We start from the raw sequence: 21,149 nt of genomic DNA, 5'->3' as shown, positions 1-21,149 counted from the left end.
AAAAGTGAGGCCCCCTCAACAGAGAGGTGGCAAAGGAGGCCCCAAGAAGAGGCCGGATTCTGGACAGAATCCGCAGGTGGATCTGGCATGGCCTGCTGACAGGTTAGCTGTAGAGTGTTGCCAGGAGAGGCATTGAATGCCCCATAAATATTTACACATTGCCATACGTGCTGTTAGGAGCAGGGCCCTGTGAGGGAGAATCTCAGGGGCCTAGGAGAGAGAGAACAGACCCACGGAGGCCTTGCGGAAGGGGACATGTCAGCCTGGACAGGGGTGGGGGACATCGCAGGACAGTCTGGGGCAGGCGGGGCTGTGCTCCCGCAGCGTGAGGGCGCGGGGAGTGGGAAGGACAGGAATCGGGAGGCAGAGGCTGCCCACCCTCTGGGGGAGTCGTCTGCCTTCCCTGCACTCCGGCCTCCCCGCCAGCCTGCAGCTGCCCACCTGCCCGGGTAACCACCAGCCGCCTCCTTCAGCTGCGCCGTTGATTAGACCCAGGCTGAGAGAGGGACTTGCCAAAGTCAGGCCCAGACCACTGAGCTCTCGATCTCGTGGGATTGATTGCCTGCTTCTGAAAGGTGTGTCTTGGAGGGGACGGCTCCATGCCATTCGGGCACGCAGGCAGCCGCGTGGAAATGACCCCGGAAGCCGGTTCCGAAGGGGAAGTGTGGGAGACACGTCACTCTGGGTTGGCAGCTCGTATCTCAGGGCTGCCGTGAGCTGGGGAGAAATCCATCTCTCGCCCTCCAGGTCAGGCCGCTTTCTAGCCAGCCGTGACCGTGAACGCGGTCAGTGCGGCAGAACCTGGCCCGTCTCCTTCCAAACCAGCCCCCTGCCCCGCGACACCCAACTCTGCTTCTGGCCGGAGAGACCTGAGAATGGAATCTGCCCTGGCAGGGCAAGAAGCTGGGGTCCTTCCTCCATCCAGCTTCACCTCCAGACAGCAGGGGACCTCGTCGTCTGTGTCCCTCCCAGACCTCACGGATCGACTTCAGAGCAGGGTCTCAGATCCCCGTGCAGATGGGCTGAGCTACTCAGCTGCAAAAACGCTTTTGTTGCTTTGACATCCCCTTGGGGAAGAAAATCTTGTCCCTGTAACTGGACTAAGGCCATAGGACAAAACTCAGGGCCTTTGTTCAGTTACGGCCCCCAGCAAGGGCAGTGTGTAAAAAGCCCAGGGTCCGTTCTGGAGGTCGTCACCTGCATCAGCCCACGCTTACACTGTGGTGCGGAAGCATCAAAGGAAGAAGGAGCAGGGACGCTAGGAAATCACGTGAGTTCGGAAGATCTGGTTAGAACCCCCCTCCACCGGGGTTCAGATGGAAGCCGGGCATCCCCCGGCAGCACCAGCTAGATCACAGCCTCACCCTGGTGAAGATGCCCTCCGAGCCCCGAGTCCACTGTACCGGGGTTTCTTCACAATTTTTTATGAAGCACCTGATAAAATTAATCTGTCTGTGCCTCTTCCTGACAACTTCTTTTCTTTCTCATAAATCAGAAGAACAGAACAGAGTAACTTAACTGTTACTCTCCTCTCAAAAGCGAACTCCCCGATGGTTCATTTCGAACTTGGACACACACCAGAGAGCTTATCAGCTTTGGAACCATTCCTGGGGCAGAGGTTAGGAGTGAAAAAGGGCGTCAGCTACCTCCTTGTTGACCTCAGTCGGTACTCTCTAATTAACTAAGTTCTTCTTTCCAGCGTTTCTAACTCAGGCCCTGCGGGCAAAGCATCCCGTGATGGGGACCGAAACTGCCCTCTCTCAAGCAATCAGGACTGCCCCGAGCCAGCAAGACCCCGCGCGATTGACCCCAAGACAGTGAACAACTTGACCTTCACTGCCCACCTGCGTGTACCCACCGGCCTCTGCCCCACACTCTCCTGACACAAATCCGGAAGTGTTTTCAGCACCTGGAGATAAGCCTTTGAGACGCTAGTCCGCTGTCTTCCTGGTGCTGGCCTCACTGCAATAAATTCCTTGCTTGTTGCATCTCCAACTCATTTGTCTGCCTTTGGATTTTGTCAGCGGCGAGTGGTCGAACTGGTCTGTTTGGGACCCCCAGAACCACCCCTGCACCCCGGCTTCCAAAGGACAGGGCTGGTCCTGCAATTGAAAGGGCCGGGGACGGGGGTTCCTGATGTAACCCTCGCGGCTCTGTCCTGGCTCTTTCTCACAGATCTGTCTACAAATCCCTTCCATCCTCCATCAAAGGGGAGGCCAGTTTATGTATCACTGCAGATCAGGTCTTGTCTTTCAAGAGTGTCAGCGTGTGCAGCAGCCCCCAGGTTCACATGCGTTTCCACCAGGCACGGCCTACGGAGTACGGCTCTGTTAACTACTTTCAGCCTGGAAGCAAAAACTTTAGGGCCACCTTTCCCCCCATGTCTTCATGTCTCAGCTTCAGCGGGTGTGCTGCATCCATCCGGGCACATACGCTCAAGCCGTGAGGTTTGATCCCTCTACAAATGTGTTTTTTATCAAGGAAGAGCGTCCTCTGACAGCACAGCATCTGACGGATACATTCAGGCTTCATTTCTTTATTCGACCAGCGTGTAGAGTTGCACGCCGCGTGCCGAGCACTGTGCTGAGGCCTAGGGCTCCAGAGACGGCTGGGCGGGGCTCGTTCCACGCACGCAGGACCCCTTCCACGGGGCCTGGTGCGAGGTGCTCGCGCAGTAACTGTGGGATGAAGGGATGCTGTAGCTCCAATTCCTGGAGAGCCTTCTTTGCTGCGAAAGAAAACATGTCAGATTCCCCGGCTTCCTCTCCTCCAAGAGCTCAGAGCTGCTGCTGACAGTGTTTTGGTCACACAGTAAAACCCAGAATATCCGCAGGTGTCTGCTGCCCTGGGGCTGAGGGGGCCGGAGGGGGGAGGGGGGTGCAGTGCACCTTATCGTTGAGAATGTAGCCAGAACAACAGTCTTTGCCCTTGGGCTCAGGGCTGTGGCTTTGGCTGTTCAGCCAAACCGCAGGACCCCGGCCTTCTCAGCAGCCGAAATGTCCGTGCCCGGTTCTCTCACCATCAGGCAGGTGTCCCACTCACAGAGTTTGTTGAGAGATTCTTCCACGGGCTTCTTTGCTGACTGTGGGGACCTTCTCATGTGATCCCAATAGCCTGTTTTTTTCTGCAGAGTCCTCTCTCTCCCCTCTGCCTTTGACCTGAGTCTCTAACTCTTCAGGCAGAGTAATGAGGGTGCGGCCCCTCCANAGGGCTGTGGCTTTGGCTGTTCAGCCAAACCGCAGGACCCCGGCCTTCTCAGCAGCCGACAGGTCCGTGCCTGGTTCTCTCACCATCAGGCAGGTGTCCCACTCACAGAGTTTGTCGAGAGATTCTTCCACGGGCTTCTTTGCTGACTGTGGGGACCTTCCCATGTGATCCCAATAGCCTGTTTTTTTCTGCAGGTAAGCTAGGTAACCAAGGGTTGTTGAGGTTCAAAGGGTGCCTCTGTGTGTTTTCTGTGAAGCCACGTTCTCCTACACGTCCCCGTTTCTTTCCCTGAGTTCTTCTCTCACACACCCTATGTTCTTCTTACTGTGCCTTTTAAAGTAGCAATAAATCATCCCCACCGCTTGCCATTTAAGAGGTTTCTCTCCAGGGGACACTATCCTCCTTTTTTTCCTTGGGTCCAAGTTTCCTTTATGCAAATGAATCTTACATTGGAAAATCTACAAAGAAGCAAAGCATCAGCGCAGTTTCTTTCTTTTATCACGTTAGCCATTGTGAGGCACTTGCCCCCCGGAAGTTGACTTTTACACCCTAGAACGAAGATCAGCAGAATCCCACGACTTGATTCTTGGGTGACCTGTGTAAAGGGTTGTCTCTTAATAGGGAAGGGCAATTTTTTTTTGATACTTTGCAAATGTTGCCCTTAGGGTAAGTATATAGCCACTGAATTCTGAATGGGTATTTCATCACCCTGTGATTTCTTTTCTTGCCCCCATCCCACCTCCCACCGCCCATCAGCTTTGTTAAGTGCATCCCGTGACTCTTTTTCCTTGGGGGGGCGGGAAACATGACCCATTGTTTTCACCTGTGTGCCCTTGTTGTTTAGAAAGCCAAGCTCGGCCCTGCTGGTAACAAAGTCATCAGTCCTTCAGAAGACCGAAGACAACCTTCCAACAACCTTGACAGAGTGAAACTCACAGACTTCAATTTCCTCATGGTGCTGGGGAAGGGGAGTTTTGGAAAGGTAAGGGGTCAGTTGTCTGGGAGGCGGAGGGGCTTTTTTGCAGAGAATGCTGGGATCCATCCTGCGCTCCCTGAGGTTTCCAGAGCAGCCCTCGAGATTTCCCTGCTCTGTGTACATGATTCTCAGAGGTTCCCCCACTTTGTGTCATTAAAAACAAATGTATCCAAAAAGCTACAGAGAGGGGGGCGCCTGGGTGACTCAGTCGGGTAAGCATCCAACTTCAGCTCAGCTCGCGATCTCACGGCTCATGATTTTACGCCCTGTGTCGGGCTCTGCACTGACAGCACCTGGGATTCTTTCTCTCTTCTTCTCTCTCTGCCCTTCCCCACCTTTCAAAATAAATAAATAAGCTTTTTTTTTTTTTTCTAGGGAAGAGAGAGAGAGTGTGAGCAGGGGAGGGGCAGAGAGAGAGAGGGAGACACAGACTCCGAAATAGGCTCCAGGCTCTGAGCTGGCAGTCAGCACAGAGCCCGACGCAGGGCCCGAACCCACGAACCGCGAGATCATGACCTAAGCAAAAGTCGGACGCTTAACTGACTAAGCCACCCAGGTGCCCCGATAAGCTTTTAAAACAAAGCTACAGAGGGTTCACTGTAAAGGGTTCACTGTGTGTTACCGTTTCAGGGTTGAGAACAGAGCAAGTACTCCAAAATAGGTTAGTTGAATGAATAATTTTCACAATTAAAAATTTAAAGTTGATCTGTAGTAAGTAAAAGTAATAATTGAGCGGTACTGAGCTGAGTTTCTTCAGTGATCAATCTATATGACTGCATTTGGCTTCTTTGGCCCCAAATCTCACGATAGATCCAGGAAATGATTTCCATCCTGCCTTTTTCTGTCTCGGCTCCAGACTGCTGAGACGCTGATAAAGGTCAGTCCCACTTTTGCCCAAAGGATGCTCCTGAAAAGTGTGCACATTATCAAGACTGATGCTGAGTACCCCATATATTCCATTTGGCAGCCACACCAGCGCCCTCATGTGGCCACAGCCTGCACAGCGTACGCATCTCAACAGCTTCTAAATTACATGGCGCTGGAGGAACTTAATCTACCCTGACAGGCAGTAGTTCCTCCCCGACCCCCCCAGTACCAGATGCAGGCTTCAGGGTTTTCAGGTCGCCTTCCGTCTGCTCCCAGGTGATGCTCGCCGACAGGAAGGGGACAGAAGAACTGTATGCCATCAAAATCCTGAAGAAGGACGTGGTGATTCAGGACGATGACGTGGAGTGCACCATGGTGGAGAAGCGAGTCCTGGCCTTGCTTGACAAGCCCCCGTTCCTGACACAGCTACACTCCTGCTTCCAGACAGTGGTAAGGACGCCGGGAGTGCAGACCTGAGGCATAGCGCAAGGCGTGTGCCCTCGAGGGCGACGCGTGGACCAGAGTGTTCTAACTCTAAGCATCTGCATCAGCCTTACTCCAGTGGAGAAGCTGAAGAAAGGCCTGACCTGGGGGACGGTCTCTCCTTGTTACGCCACCGGTAGATTTGGGGTGTCCCCTCTCTGGGATGTGCCCTCCTGAGAGGCGTGGCATTAACTCTATGGACTTCAGCAAACATTTGTATCAAAGGTTTTTGTTCTACCAGGCAATGTGCTAAGACCTAGGGACACAAAACCAATAAACCAACTCACGGTCCTGGCTTTTTAAGACTACTGATCAGTTGCCAGGCACTGGGAGCATTAGGAGACTTGATCTCCCAAAAGAGTGCGTTCTCATTTCTTGCACACAGCAGGGAGGTGGCCGTCTGGTCTGTTTTGTACAGCCCAGGAGCCCTAAGAAAGGTTAGAGAGGGAAAAAAGCAAACCCCACAAAGAATGATATTTTGTGACATGTGTAAATTAGACGGAATTCACATTGCAGTGTCCATGAATTGTTTTCTTGGAACACGGCCACGATCCTTTATTTTCCCGTTGTCCACGGTGGCTCTCATGCTGCGGAGGCGGAGTCGAGTAGTTACAGGACACACACGGAGCCCCAAGTATTTACTGTCCAGCCCTTTACGGAAAGTGTGCCCAGCCCTGTCTTACAGTAAAATTAAAAAGATAATAAAATAAGTCCTAAAGCACTGATCAGCCCGTTGTGGGGCCAGGGCGCTGGCTGGAGCTTACAAGTGCGTCCAAAAAGTTCAAACTTTCTGATGGCACCAAAGACAGGCTTTCTGGTTTTTTTTCCTTGATATAATTTATTGTCAGATTGGCTTACATACAACACCCAGTGCTCATCCCAACAAGCGCCCTCCTCAGTGCCCATCACCCATTTTCCCCTCTCTCCCACCCCCCCCCCATCATCCCTCAGTTTGTTCTCTGTATTTAAGAGTCTCTTGTGTTTGCCTCCCTCCTTCTCTGTTTGTATCTGGTTTTTTTCCCCCTTCCCCCATGGACTTCTGTTAAGTGTCTCAAGATCCACATAGGAGTGAAAACATGATATCTGTCCTTCTCTGCCTGACTTATTTCACTCAGCATAATACCCTCCGGTTCCATCCACGTTGCTGCAAATGGCAGGATTTCATTCTTTCTCATTGCCAGGTAGTATTCGATTGTGTATATAAGCCACATCTCCTTTATCTATTCATCAGCTGATAGACACTTAGGCTCTTTCCATAATTTGGCTATTGTTGAAAGTGCTGCTGCAAACATTGGGGTCCATGGGCCCCCGTGCATCAGCACTCCCAAAGGCAGGCTTTCTACTCCTCAGTGGCTGCCCATTTTAAAATACGACTCAGTAATCAGTGGCTATAATTCTTACTGTTATGAGTATAATTATTTTCAACTTTCTTCTGGCCAGAAAATGACTTTCTGTCTTAATGTCTCTCTTTAAAATCTCTTGGGAGGTACCCCTCAATGCTTTTTGGTTTTAGAACCTCAAATGACAGTGGACCCACACGGTGGCAGGGTGGGCAGCGGGCTACAGAGCCGGCTCCGGCCACCGTGTGTCAGCCTGGAGCTGGCAGCACAGCCAGCCTTCGTCTCCCAGCAGCAGCCAGGGAGGGAAGCGCCATATGCCAGACAGGGATCCGCGTCCCTGAATCCCAGCCCTGGTCCTGTCCCCCTCCTCAGGACACTGGGAACACTGTGTAAGCTCCGGAAAGCCACAAAACAGGGAAATAAAGATGGACTTCAAATTCATAACAGGAAAGCTAGAGATAGAAGCTTCTGGAGCTGTTTCCTGGCTGTCAGCAGCCACTGCATCATTCTGTCCCTCCCTGTGCGGCACTTGAATGTTTCATAACCTCCGTGAGCTGGTGGTGATGTGTAGACGCAAGCCGGGGTCGACTCTCACCCGGGTGTGCTGTGCCCTTCCACACCGGCTTCCCCATCTGCCCTGCTGCAGGGTCCTCATAAATATGCAGATTCAGGGGCGCCTGGATGGCTCAGTCGGTTAAGCGTCGGACTTCGGCTCAGGTCATGATCTCGCGGTTTGCCGGTTCAAGCCCCGCATCGGGCTCTGTGCTGACAGCTAGCTCAGAGCCTGGAGCCTGTTTCAGATTCTGTATCTCCCTCTCTCTCTGACCCTCCCCTGCTCATGCTGTCTGTCTGTCTGTCTTTCTCTCTCTCTCAGAAATAAATAAAAACATTTTAAAAAATTTTAATAAATATGCAGATTCATCGAGTTCTGTGATGTACGCCCTCCACAGGGCTGGCACTTAGCATGCCAGTGACAGAAAATAAAAAACAATATTTGGGCCTGTTATGGATGCAAAAGAACATTTGGTTAGCCTCTCCATTTATAGTTCCCTCCTGCACAGTAACATTGAGCATTTATAATTCAGGAGCCCAACCCAGCTCATGAGATTTGTTCTCAGAAGCATCCAGTGACATGACTACCTCACTGTGGCTTGCCCCCCAGACGCTGCAAACCTGAAACACCGGTTACCAAGTAAATAATTGGCCCATATGGATTCTTCACGCGATCCGTTAAACGTGTATTATGTGTGCAGGAGGAAGGGGAAGAGGGTGTGAGGCCATTACTATAATTGGGAGCATACGGAACCAGAACGGGGGAGACATGTTTACAGAGAGCCAGTATCTCCCGGTTACATAATGACTTTATACTTCCCAAGGCCCCCGTGCAATAGAGTTCCTTACGTATTTTTTATCGGGGAAGAAAAATGATGAAGGGCTCCACCGAGCAGCCCTGCCAGTGTAGCCCACAGTTTACCAACTAACGAGAAAGCCAAGCATGGTCTAGAAAGAGTGAAGGCAGCCTGTCGGCTGGTGGCCAAGCCTTACTCACGTCTTGAACCTTGGTCTTCAGGATCGACTGTACTTTGTCATGGAATACGTCAACGGTGGAGACCTGATGTACCACATTCAGCAAGTAGGGAAGTTTAAGGAACCACAAGCAGTGTGAGTATTATTTTGTTAAGTCCTGTAATTTAGACAGCACAAGGGAACTGAAGCTACTTCAAGCATGGAGGGTGAGGCTTTGTCCACTTTGGAGCTGAGCACTGAGACCTCCCAGGGGGCAGACGTCTTGGCTGGGTCCATCTATGTGCTTCCAAAGGAGTGGTGTATCCTACTTCTGGTAAATCGGAGATGCTGGTGTGTCCCCCTGTCCCCCAATTCCACCCTCACTGATCGAGTCACCCACTCGTTATTGAACAGTTATGGCAGATCCACGATGCACCAGGCACTGGGAGTGTGAAAGGCTCTCCTTGCCCTTGGGGAGTTCACTGCCCAACCTGGGGTGGGAGAAGTCTCTCAAAAATTGTAATGTGTGGCCGTCAACTTTAGAGGGAGCACAGACACCACGCAAGCCCTGATGAAGAGGAGAGTGAAGAAAGAACATCTTCAGGGAATGTTCTCACCCAAGCCAGTGGGGCAGAAGATGGCTTGAGATTGGGGCTAGGGGGAACACCGGGCGATGAGCCTGGTGGAAGACCTGCCTGAGGGCCACAGAAGGCTGTTGGGGGGCTTCAGGGGGGCTTGATACCATCAGGTAAGTTTTCACAGAACCCCCCCACCCCTGATCAAGAGCGGAAGGAAGTGTGGAGGGAGAGTGGAGGCTCCTGCAAGGGGGTTGGTGGAAATCTGTGTAGAGGAGAGACAATGGAGCTTTAATTCGGTCTTGACCTTGCATCCAAAGAGGGGTAAGGGTCTTTGAGAAAGAGTCTGGAGGAAGAAAAGCAGAATTGGGTGTAGGACAGAGAAACCTCTTCGGGTGATACCTCAACTTCGGTTTGGGAGGGGACAGCCACCAAGGATTTAGAGGAGAATCTGGAGCTCAGGTTGGAGGGCATCATCAGGGCCGCAGGTGTCAGCAGTGTGGGGAAGAGACACAGGCTCCGGGAGAGACAGAGAATTGCCCCTTTGAGGGGGGACTTCAGTACCTGAAAGATCAAACCAGTTTCCAGGGGCCAGGAGCTCACAGGACACTCAGCAGAAGCAAATCTATACAAACAGCTGTTTCATTTCCCTCCGCGAGGACCCATAGTGGGCACGTGCCCTGATTAATCACGTTAGCAAATGTTAATTGGATTCTGGCCCACGTTCAGTCTACAAGCTAAATCTAAAGAGGGTTTGGCCCCTGCGGGTTGGTTGATCTGTCTCGGGGAAGATGAACCGAAGGCAGAAGAGGGAATTCTTTGGTGACAAGCTTCTAAAACTGCGGGAAGGGGATTTTGTTTGTTTGTTTCTGTTTTTATTTTTTGCTTGTCAGTTTTCAGAAATGCCTGTCTTTTTCTCCTCTCTCACTCTGGTAGTTATAAAGCGTTAAAATGCTCGGGTTGTAAAGCAGAGCTTGATAACACAGAGCTGGAAAAAGCAAGTAGCAGAATAGAGGCCTTAGGTTACAAGGTAACGTTAAGGGGTCCCTTCCGGTGCCCTTAACATTGTATTTGAGTTCTTGGAAAGTTTTTATTTTCAAAATACAGGAAAGCACGAAAGATAATGTAAAAGTCGCCTGGAATCCCATCTCATTTCCCTCTCCCATTCTGCCCTTCTGCCCGACCTTAGGGGTGCCCCCCACGCCCACCCCCAGTAAGAGATCGATCCTTATCATTAGAGAGGTCGCTCTCAGCTCACGTAGGCATCGTGTATATTTTAAGCCTCCTGGGTGTGATGTTTGCACAGACACGGTTTTGTGGCTTCTCAGACTTCAAAGATTCCTAAATGCTCTGCAAATTTTAAAACCTCCTTCAGCATTTAATCTCAGTTTGTCATGAATTATTTAAAAGGGTCAACTCAAGTGTGAATCACAGTTGTGTGTCACATTTATCCCAGCACTTAGGGGTGATTTGGGGGGGAGGTGAGTTCACCAGCTCTTGGGTGCCTCACTGGGCACCATCCATGACTAGGAAAATGGCAGTCTTCTCTGCACTACCCTGGTCCTGACACAAAACAGTCTAGCAGCCACTCTCTAAAAGATTGTATTTGAAATTTCGTTTAAGCAGTAAATTATCTGTCCACCGGCCTCAGACAAGAAGTTCTGGTTTCCAGACAGGTAATAAACTTGTCTCATTGACTTAGTTGCTGTAAAATGCCTTGGGGAGTTTGGAGCGATGAAATGGCAGAGGGAAGGGCAAAGAGTTAGTCGTGTGTTAAGACGTGCTGATCTCTGATCGTCCTGGGGATCTTGTAACATTCTGGTACCTCGATGATGCCCGAGCTGGAGGGTACGAAACACTTGGGAATCCAAGGAGCAAACCAGAGACCTGATGCGCATTTCCTTTTGCAGATTTTATGCAGCAGAGATCTCCATTGGATTGTTCTTTCTTCATAAAAGAGGAATCATTTACAGGTGCGTGTAGAGGCCCTCCCCGGAGCCCTGCACCTCCGTGTGCGTGTAATTCTGTGGTGGGGACTTAAGACACGGAATTGCTACCCACGAGGTAACAGAGACCTGCTGGGACACACCTTTGTCGGCAGCCTCCAGGCAAATCAGAGCCACTTTCTGATTTCCAGACCTCAAAAGATGTTATATCTCGCTTCTGCTTCCCACAAGAAAACATGCTTTTTCCTCTCCCCTGGCAGCGCCTTCCTCTGTCTTTTTTTGGAACAGAGGTCAGGGAGCAATGGAAACCGAATTTCTGTTAGAGATGCTCGGCAGGAGGGGAACATGGGGAGCTGGGGAAAGAAAACCACTGAATTAAGTTCTTTAGGTTGTTATCTACGGTGAGAGTCTGATGCCAAAGAAAGATGAATTCCAGTGTTAATTGAAGAGTAAAAGGACACATGGCTCTGGGCGGAATGGAAGGGACGCATACGTGGCCCAGTGAGCTGGTTCTAAACCTGTCATTTTGCAAACCTGGCTATGTACCAGGCACCCACCATGTGGGATATGAGTAAATCAACCGATTGAGGTCTGCCCAGACCTGCAAAACTAGAATCGTGCTCAGCCATGGTTGGGGGTCACTAGTCCAGCCATTTGGTCATTGATTCAGTGCACTTGTATTAACTATCTCTGATGGCTTTAGTGCTACATTAGGCTCTGGAGATTTAAAAAGAAAAAAAAAAAAAAGCCAGTCATTTCCTTGTCCCAGCTCTCCTGGGACCCGTAGTTAATATGCCACTGAGGTGGGGGCTAGTCAGATATCCTTGGGTCTCACTAGCTCCAGAGCAAACCACGCTGTCATGGGAAGAACGCTGATACTCTCTCTCCTGCTTCCTTTGCAGGGATCTGAAGTTAGACAACGTCATGCTGGACTCGGAAGGGCACATCAAGATTGCTGACTTCGGGATGTGCAAAGAACACATGATGGACGGAGTCACAACCAGGACCTTCTGTGGGACTCCAGATTACATTGCCCCAGAGGTAGGGACCCCGACTCCCCCTTGTTTTCTAGACCAGACCCTTCAAATAGCAAATACAACCAACTGAGAATCATTAGTGAACCCCTAAGTCAGTGAGCACAAAATGGACTCAACTAGACTAAAGTAGAGTGAAATAGAAATCATGTAGGAGAGCTTGCCACACAGTGAGACTGTATCTTGTTTCGTAGAGCTGTGTTCTGTGCACTTGTGACCTGGTTGCGTGGTAAATGAAATCGATTTCTTACACGGTCATGGTCAAAACAATTGAAGCTCCACCTTTGGGCAGAGAAAGGGGGATCTGGCTCGTAAAAAACGTTCTGCATGGGGAAACTGGCTCAGAAGGTGGTTCCTTCCAACGCTTGCTTTTTGGTGAAATGCAAGTGATTCGTTCTCTAAATGACACCCTGGACTTGATCGTGGTGTTTGATCTAGGAAGAGCATTTCGGCGTGGTCTGTAAAGGGAGTGGCTCTGAGATGTGTGTTTGCAACAGTGGCCGCGTTTCTTCATCTTTGTTAGGACACATACTGAGTCCTTTTCTTCCTGCTGTGAATCTTCCTACATGCCAGCCATTGGGGGGGACTGTCACCCTGGGGTGCTGTGTAGCCTGCTTTCTCTCCCCACACAGCCCTGTGGAGGCAGTAGTTTCTTCCCAGCTGAGCTGCAGCAGGCTAGAAAGTAACAAAGTTGGGTCTTCCTTCCCTCCTGTAGAGCTCCGGGCTAGCTGTTGGCAGCTCCTTGGGCATTTATTTAACCTGTTGCCCCACATGTTTATCTTAGAGGGAGTAGGTATGATGAAAAAGACACACGCATACAAATCAGACCAATGTGTGCTTCAGTCCCAACTCTCTTCGCCACAGGCTGTGGGAACCCAGGCAAATCACTGACACTCTCTGAACCCATTTCCACAGTGGCAAGTTAGAAATGATAAGATCCTCCCTGTAGAATCGCTGTGAGGGCAGAAATGCCGAACTCAGTGTTCTGTATCCAGTAGACCCTCGGTGGTAGCAAGGATCCCAAGAGGGAAGCTAATTTTTCCCCTTTGTCAAGAGCTTGTTTGTTATATGCCCAGACGGTGCGGAAACATAGACTTAGAACACTGACTTAGAAAACTTAAATTCTCAACCACAAAGGTGACATGTTATCTTGATACATAACTCAGTGGGGTTTCCCCTCCCCTCCACAAAGAACTCATGCATCACAATCTCCAGGCATAACATGAGCTTGAAGAGGTATATTTTTCAAACATGAAAAATAGGGAGATCATACGGTAAAAATACAACTTCCTGATGCAGTGTTTACCCTGACACCTTCTCTGCCTGCTCCATTTAACACCCACCAGCTACTCTTAAGAGTGTGGTGACAGGGAATGGCAGCGCTTTTAGGCAGGAAGATAGTTTGAACTTCTTCTCCATTAAGACCCAGACTCTGCGATCAAACAAATATGGGATCAAACAGATAGCTTTCTGTGTTCAATACCACCTCAGCCACCTGGTATTACCAAGCATGACAGCCTCCCACAGAGATGAAACGTTCCAAACAATGATGTTTGTCGTCTTTTTTTCCCCCTAATGTTCTCCATTGTATTAGTTTCCTATTGCTGCTACAAAGAATAGTCCTGCAGTTAATGGATTAAAACAATACAGATTTATTACCTTACCTCTCTGGGGGTCAGAAGTCCAGAATCCGTCTCACGGGGTCAAAGTCAAGTTGTCGGCAAGGCTAAACTCCCTCCAGAAGCTCGGGGGGTTGGGAGGGGAGAAGGGGGGAGTCTTGTTGCTTTGCCTTTCTCCAGCCTCTACGTGGCATAGCGCCTTACCATTTCTGTCTTTTATGACCTCAACCCCATAGCCTCTCTCGCCTAAGGACCACTGTGATTATGTGGGGGCCCACCCAGATAACCCAGGCGTCCCTCTGTCTTAGGATCCTTAATCGCATCTGCAAAGTACCTTTTACCAAATAAAATTAACACATGCACAGATTCTTGGGTTCGAATGCACCCACCTTTGGGGAAGGGGCCACAGCACATCCCACCACATTCTTCATGATGGTTTCTCATCTAACTGTCTTTGATAAACTCCCACTTCCCTCCTCCAAGTAAACATGCTTCTCTAATGTGTCTTGGTAACCTTGGGGCTTTTTTTTTTTCTTTTTGAACTTGTGCTTATTTGTGTGTATGTTTAGTTCTGTGCAACGTGATCCTGTGTGTAGATTCAGTTCTCCAACACCACAGTCAGGAAACAGGAGGGTTCCATCCCTTCCCTATGGCCTTTTATAGCCACGCCCACCTCTTCCCACACTCCCTCCAGTCCCCATCCCTGCCCCTCAGCCACCACTCACCAATTATCCATCCTGTAACTTCGTTATTTTAAGAATGGCACACACATGACAGGGGCACCTGGGTGGCTCAGTTGTGTAAGCATCCAACTTCAGCTCAGGTCATGATCTCATAGTTCGTGGGTTCGAGCCCCATGTCAGGCTCTGTGCTGACAGCTCAGAGCCTGGAACCTGCTTCAGATTCTGTGCCTCCCTTCCTCTCTGCCCCTCCCCCACTTGTACTTTTTCTCTCTTTCTCAAAAATTAAACACTAAAAAATTTTGTTCTTAAAAAATAATGTCACGTGATGGAGTTGTGCAGCATGTAACTTTTGGAGATTGGCTTTTTCATCTGAGCCCTTTCTAGAACTTCAGTCCTCATATTTAATTACGCCTCTACCACCTGGGCAAGTTGCTTAAGCATTCCCCTGCCTTAGTTTCCTCACCTGTGAAGTGGGGGTAATAACGCGTACCTCATGAGGTCATCGCCCGTAGCTTGCAGTGCTGTCTGGCGCGAGACGAGCTGGTCCTGCCATGCTTATCGTTCACCTGACTCATCCGCCGCATTGCACCTGAGCCGCATAGTCTTCTGCGCAGCCTCCCTCAGGTGGTCCCCACAGCCTGTTTAGGACGAGGTGCCCAGGGCAGTGAGTGAGGGTCTGAGGCCACATTACTAAGCAGCGTGCAAACCAGGCTTCACCATCGGGCTCCCTGCTGTGCTGCCCACGTCATCAAACCAGAGCCCTGATCCTGGGTGATTGATGGCTGCAGAGGGCGCTCTGCACACTCACTGTGACACACAGGGTGCCCCTGGCATCCTGCATCCGACGGGCCCTGTCCTTGACAAGCTATACGGTGTGGAAGACGTGACCCTCACGCAAACAGACACCAAAATCCGTGTTTATTTTCTTTTCATTCTTTTTAATGTTTTATTTATTTCTGAGAGAGAGAGAGAGAGACCACATGAGCAGGGGAGGATCAGAAAGAGAGGGGGAGACACAGAATCCAAAAGAGGCTCCAGGCTCTGAGCTGTCAGCACAGAGCCCGATGTGGGGCTCAAACCCATGAACTGTGAGATCATGACCTGAGCTGAGGTCGGACACTTAACCGACTGAGCTACCCAGGTCCCCCCAAAATCTGTGTTTAGATCCTAGTTGGCTTTCATGGGCAAATTAGCTACACCACTTTGGGAGCTCACTCAGCAATAATTGCAGGCTGTCTTACCTTTAGCCAGCATCTTCCCCCTATGGGCCCCGGGAGTTTGGCACATTCAGCCATAGGAATAATTGCAGTGAGGAAGAAGACCATCTGGGTTCAAGGTTTTGGAATTTTGCTCGGAGGTTAAAATCATCCTGTCGTCTGTGTAAATCTTTGTGTCAGGCAGAGGCAAAAATAATTATCTTCGATGGCATTTTCCTTAATAGGCAAAGCGGAGGCTTAAATATTTATGACTGTTTGTTCAAAACCCTTGAAACGGATTAATATTGTGGCATCCCCTTAACCAGTGAAGACGTGATGAGGCAGGAAATGTCACCAACAGATAGGACTTCTGGCATTGAGTTGGAAACCCACAAAAGGGGCACTAATCGGAAAATGATTCCTGGGCCTGACGTGACAGGTACTCTTGGCTTTGACATAGAAAGAATTCTTTGGGGTCAGCGCAAAGGGTGAGAAGGGTACACAGAAGCTGCATCTGAATTTAATCCCCCATCTGAGAGTGAAATCCCTCTACAGGATCAGGACCCCCCTCCCTGGATCAGACTGTGGACACTAGCATTGCCTACTGTTTCCTGGAAGAAAGAGGTGGCAGAGGGGAAGGACTTGCTTCCGGCTGGTGGACCTCTGAGCCCCGTGTGGTGCTGTGTCATGCCAAACCCTCGTGTGGCAGGGGGCAGTTAGACTACACACGATGGGTGTGACCCGTGATGTAGTAGTGACTGCCTCCTCTGTACCAAGCCCTCTGAGCACATCTTGTGCTTTGTCACATTTTATCCCTGAGCAGAGGTGAAGTGACACGTCCCAGGCCACGCACCAGCTGATAACAGGCCAGGGTAGGATTTGGACCTGAGACATTCTGACCCTAGAGCCCTGGTATTCTTTCCCCCTATGACCCCACCTCCAGAGATCAGAGAAAACTCCCCGTTCACTTGGGGAGTTAACGATGAGTGCCAAGGTGTTGTACAACACACGTGACATCTTGTAGGAGAGGATGGGCACTCATCCATCTGACCTGGGATTGGGGGCCTGAGTCTCAGTTCTCTCTGCCTGCAGCCAGTGACTTGGGGGCGTATTCCCACTGTTACTACTGGGCAGACCCCTTAGAAGCCAGATATTCAGAATGCCTGCTGGGTGCCTGGCATGCTCGGCATGGAGGGAGCCAGCAGGGACTGGAGAGGGGGCCTGGAGCCAGAGGCAGTTTGAAATGGGCCACGGCAGCCCAGGTGAGCCACAGAGCAAGAGATGTGAATGAGACCACGTTCCCCTCCACCAGAGCGGATGGCACCCCCCCATGTGGCCAAGGGAACTGGGGAGCAATCTGTGGGCCACCCTACAGCCCAGCCAGCCACAAGCCAACGTGCAGACTCCCGTGAGGGCTGGGGGCTGGATGAGGTCAGGGAGCCGGAGACACAACCTGAGGGCCCCTGCCTTCTTCTGTCTCTACGGGAAGGCCAGCCCAGTGCCACAGAAGTGGCAGCCACCAGAAGTCTGTGTTTTTATGTAGAATTTGCCCAATTGCTCAAAGTTGGGTGTAAAATATATCAAGAGAAGGGCGCCTGGGTGGCTTAGTCAATTAAGCATTCGACTTTCGCTCAGGTCATGATCTCGCAGTTCATGGGATCAAGCCCCACATCAGGCTCTGCACTAACAGCACAGAGCCTGCTTGGGATTCCCTCTCTCTCTGCTCCTCCCTGACTCACGCTTTCTCTCTTGTAAAATAAATAAATAACTGTAAAAAAGACAAACATAAGAGCAATGTATGCAGGTAAGATCCAGCCAATGGGCCACCAGCTGTGACCTGTTCTGGAGGGGGGGCAAGGGTCACATTCTGGGGAACCACATTTTAGGAGTGGGAGAAAAGAAGACCAGGGGCATCCAGAGAAGTGGAAGTGCTAGGGAGCCCCAGGGTCTTAGACACTGAGGAAGGGAAGTGCTCGTGAACTCAGCGATGGCCAGGGACTGCGGAGGTCAAAGGAGTGGGGACAGGGGAAAGGATCTGGCCGCAGGGAGCCAGCCNGAGATGCAGGAAGCATCAGTAATGTGAGCATGTTTCTAGACCAGAGGGAAAATGCCCAGATAGGAAAAATGAAGATCCAGGAAAGGGCAGGGGGGGGAGAGAGAGAGAGAGAGAGAGAGAACACCCCACAGGTCAGGAGGGAGGGGAACAGGGGATCAGAAGGGAGGAAGAACGTGGAGATCATCCTCACTGGGAAGGGTGGGGTGGGGACCTGGGGGTGGGAGGCGCCCTGGTCCGCTCAGTGGGGACAGCCCGCGACCCACACGCAGGAACTGCCCAGCAGGACACAGTTCTCTGGGTGCCAGGGAACAGGGGTTGGTCCAGGCCGGGGCCCTTCCAGGGGACGCCAGGCGCCTGCACCTGGACGTGACCGAGCAGGTCGTGGGAACAGGTGAGCGAGGCCAGAGAGCAGTGTCTGTCAGAACAGGGGAACTGAGACGAGGTTCAGATGGGGGGTGGGGAGCGGGGGAGAGTGACTGAAGGGCAGGACGTCGCCTCAAGGGCTGAGGAGGGGCTTTGTCTCTGAACTAGGCATCTTGAAGAAGCTGAGGTCCTCACAGTGGCCTGAGCCCCTTTGTTTTCTGTGCCCCTTCCCTCTCTCACCTCATCTCTCACCTCGCCCTCCACCCCTCACCCCTATGTCCCCAGACCAGCTACACTGGCTTCCTTACTGCTCCCCAAATTCCCCAGACTCTTCCAAGAGCTTTCGCTCTTTCATTCCTTCTACCTGGGCTACCTTCCCCTCCGCGTGCCTTCCTCCTGCACCTCAGCTCAGACGTCGCCTCCAGGAGGCCACCTTTCCTGGTGACTGTGTTTAACCCTGCAGACCTCCGGTCCCCATTCAGCACTCCTGCCCCCTCGCTGCTCCCCTCCCATGCCGTTCATCACCCTGGGAGAGACTATGGCAGGTCCCCGTGTGTGTCCATATCTGTCCAGCCCACCCAGCTCCCCGGGGCAGAATCGCTGTTTCGTTCGCTGCGGAGCCCTAGCCCGGGGCCTGAGCAGCACCTGATGGATGGAGGGTATCTGGGATGAGCAGGTGCAAAGTGCCGTGTCCTTGCTGTGGAGGAGGGCGCTCGGCCACAGAGCAGAGCCGAGGCTGTGGCGTTGAGAGGTGGGGAGCTCCATGCAGGTCACTGGGTGATTCCCGAGGCTGCCAGCAGGGTGAGGCTGCAGGGGGCAGCCACATGCCTCATCAACCCACGAGAGCCGGTGCGCTGGGGGCCCCGAGGGTCCGAAATGGTGGGTCACCAGCCTGGGTTCCCCAGACCCGCCCAACGTGCCGGAATATCGACCTGGCCTTTGGGGAAACGATCGTAGAATGGGATGGAGAATAAAACGGGACCTGGTGGTTAAATGAGAAAAGAATTCACGAGGTGCACGCAGCCAGGCAGTAAATTAGCCCTTGCCCAGCTGAGAAGAAAGGTGTGGGTGTGTGTTGGCGGGGGAGGGGTATTGAGAGAGAGAGAGCAGCCAGTCAGCACCGGCCAGAGCTCCATCCAGGGTCGGCACCTCAATACCCCCGGCCCTACGCCACACCGACGCAGGCAAGCCCAGAAAGCGCTTCATTAAAGGAGAATGGGAAGCCGAAGGGCGGCTTGCTAGCTTTCGGAGGCCAGCGTCCCTCTGTGCAAGGTCATGGTCCAGTGCCTCTGGCTTTGCAGGAGGAAATGAAGCAGCCGCCTTCTCTCCAAGAAATATTTAAAGAGCCAAGGCACAATAAACTATTTAAGAAAAAGAATAAATAAATAAAGTAAGAATTAAAAAAAAAGAGCCAAGGCCAAGCTTTCCTTTGGGCAGTTCTTAAGTTGTGTGACTCTCCTCAGCTCCTTTCCAGGGACTCTGCTGGTTATATTATCTCATGTATGTTATCATCTGCCCGCAGCTCTCTTACGTCACCTGGCCTCAGAGTTTTATCGGCGTAGCCCGTTCTCCGGAGCACTCGGCCCCGTCTGTGGTCCTCGAGGCCCCTGCGGGCCCCCTCCTTCTTCCCAACTTCCTTCTAGTTCTTCCTCCAGAGATAAACCAGCTCCTCTGGGTTAGGTGGACCCAGGGCAAAGCGCCTCGCTGACTCTGTCTTAACTGATCGTTAAGTCGACTCTGCAAGTTTGGAAACAGTGGCTCTGTTTTCCAGATGACAAACCCAAGGTGAAAAGAGATGCGGCCATGTTTCTCCACGGCCCCCATTCAGGGCAGACCTGGGCTTTGAACCCAGGGCCGGTCTGCTGCCCCTCAGAGGTCAGCTCAGAGGTACCCCGTGAGCACCTCGTTGCATCGCTGTAGAGCAGCTGCCCTCGCGCTCCTCAGACTTGTTCGCGGAGGCCCTGTATCACTTGGAGCCTTTACTCCCCGCATGCTGCAGCTGTGTTCCTTCGGGGATCCGTTTACATCCTGTTAAAACGGGTCAGAGATGGGGCGCCTGGGTGGCTTAGTTGGTTAAGCGCCCGACTTTTGCTTAGGTCATGATCTCGCGGTTCGTGGGTTCGAGCCCCGCGTCCGGCTCTGTGCTGACAGCTCAGAGCCTGGAGCCTATTTCAGAGTCTGTGTCTCCCTCTCTCTCTGACCCTCCCCTGCTCACACTGTCTCTCTCTCTCTCTCTCCTAGAAATAAAAAAGAAAAGAAAAAGGGTCAGAGATTTCTCACCTCTTAACTTTGCAAGAGGGGAGCGTATCTTGAGAGCGATGACCAACCCCAACTTGCTCCCTCCCGTGTACGATGCGTGTGTGTCTGTTGTCCCACAGAAACCTTACACGAGGCCTCTGAGGCGGGTGGCGTTATCCCAGTTTTACAGACAAGGAAAAGGAGACGTGGAGAAGACAGGTGACCCTCCCAAGCCTCATAGATGGCAAATGGCTGGGCAGGGACCCTGGGCCCTGAAGGGCAGACCTGCTGCCCTAACGCAGTCAGTGGCCAAGTCCCGCCCTAAGGCTGTCACTTACTGCCCTGTTACCGCACACTTGTAGAAAGACCACCAGACTGTGAGACCTCTCCATTCTGGAAGATCCTTTATTCCAACAAATAAAGCTCCCATGGGCACAAGATCGACTCTTGATTCCTAAGTCACTCCGTTACTGCACAAGTAGTTATTTTGTCTGGGTACACAGTGGACATTTGGAACAGCTCCCTGTTAGGCAGAGGAGATGTGAGGTAGGGAGGGTCCCGGGTGGGCGCCGGGCTCTCCACCTTGTCCGGTTCCCCGGCACCAGCCACCCCATCCACTGCCCTGAGAGAGACCAGTGACAGGGTGCCGTGACTGAGTTTGAGGACCACTTGAAGGGGGACTGACAGGCAGGTGACAAATACATTCGATTCTGGACTGAGTCCGTTTTCCTACGTTTTGGCCCCACGCAGACCATCCAGTCCTGAAGGGAAGCTTCCTAGTTGATTTAAGGTGGCCTTTACTGCATCACTGTATAGTGAGCTCTGGCTGCAGTTCTGCTCTTTAAGAACATAGGGAGACATCTGTAAAATGGGGATAATCACAGCATCTTCCTCAAAGCATAACTTTGAAGATTTAGTGAGTTTTGCCCTCGCTGCCTCAGCAGAAACGCTCCGTACATTTTTTCGCCTGTGATTTGACGGTTGTTTCAGTTATCTGCTGCTGCGTCACTGCCCCCAGACTGAATGGGTCAGAACAACAACCTCATTAACGTGGTGATTC

At 51.7% G+C, this 21,149-nt stretch overlaps 1 protein-coding gene across 1 annotated transcript in view; it reads left to right on the top strand.

The window, feature by feature from the left end:
• Positions 1 to 21,149, top strand: part of PRKCA (protein kinase C alpha) — a 405,148-nt gene that overhangs the window by 342,130 nt on the left and 41,869 nt on the right. The window contains exons 9-13 of the mRNA XM_077780362.1: positions 4,052 to 4,189; positions 5,327 to 5,500; positions 8,444 to 8,535; positions 10,865 to 10,927; positions 11,803 to 11,941. Of these exons, the coding sequence (XP_077636488.1) occupies positions 4,052 to 4,189; positions 5,327 to 5,500; positions 8,444 to 8,535; positions 10,865 to 10,927; positions 11,803 to 11,941 (606 nt within the window). The remainder of the gene's footprint in view (positions 1 to 4,051; positions 4,190 to 5,326; positions 5,501 to 8,443; positions 8,536 to 10,864; positions 10,928 to 11,802; positions 11,942 to 21,149) is intronic.

The sequence above is a fragment of the Crocuta crocuta genome, unplaced genomic scaffold (genome assembly GCF_008692635.1).
Source record: "Crocuta crocuta isolate KB4526 unplaced genomic scaffold, BGI_CrCroc_1.0 scaffold288, whole genome shotgun sequence".
Lineage (NCBI taxonomy): Eukaryota > Metazoa > Chordata > Mammalia > Carnivora > Hyaenidae > Crocuta > Crocuta crocuta.
This window is presented reverse-complemented; position numbering and strand designations above follow the sequence as displayed.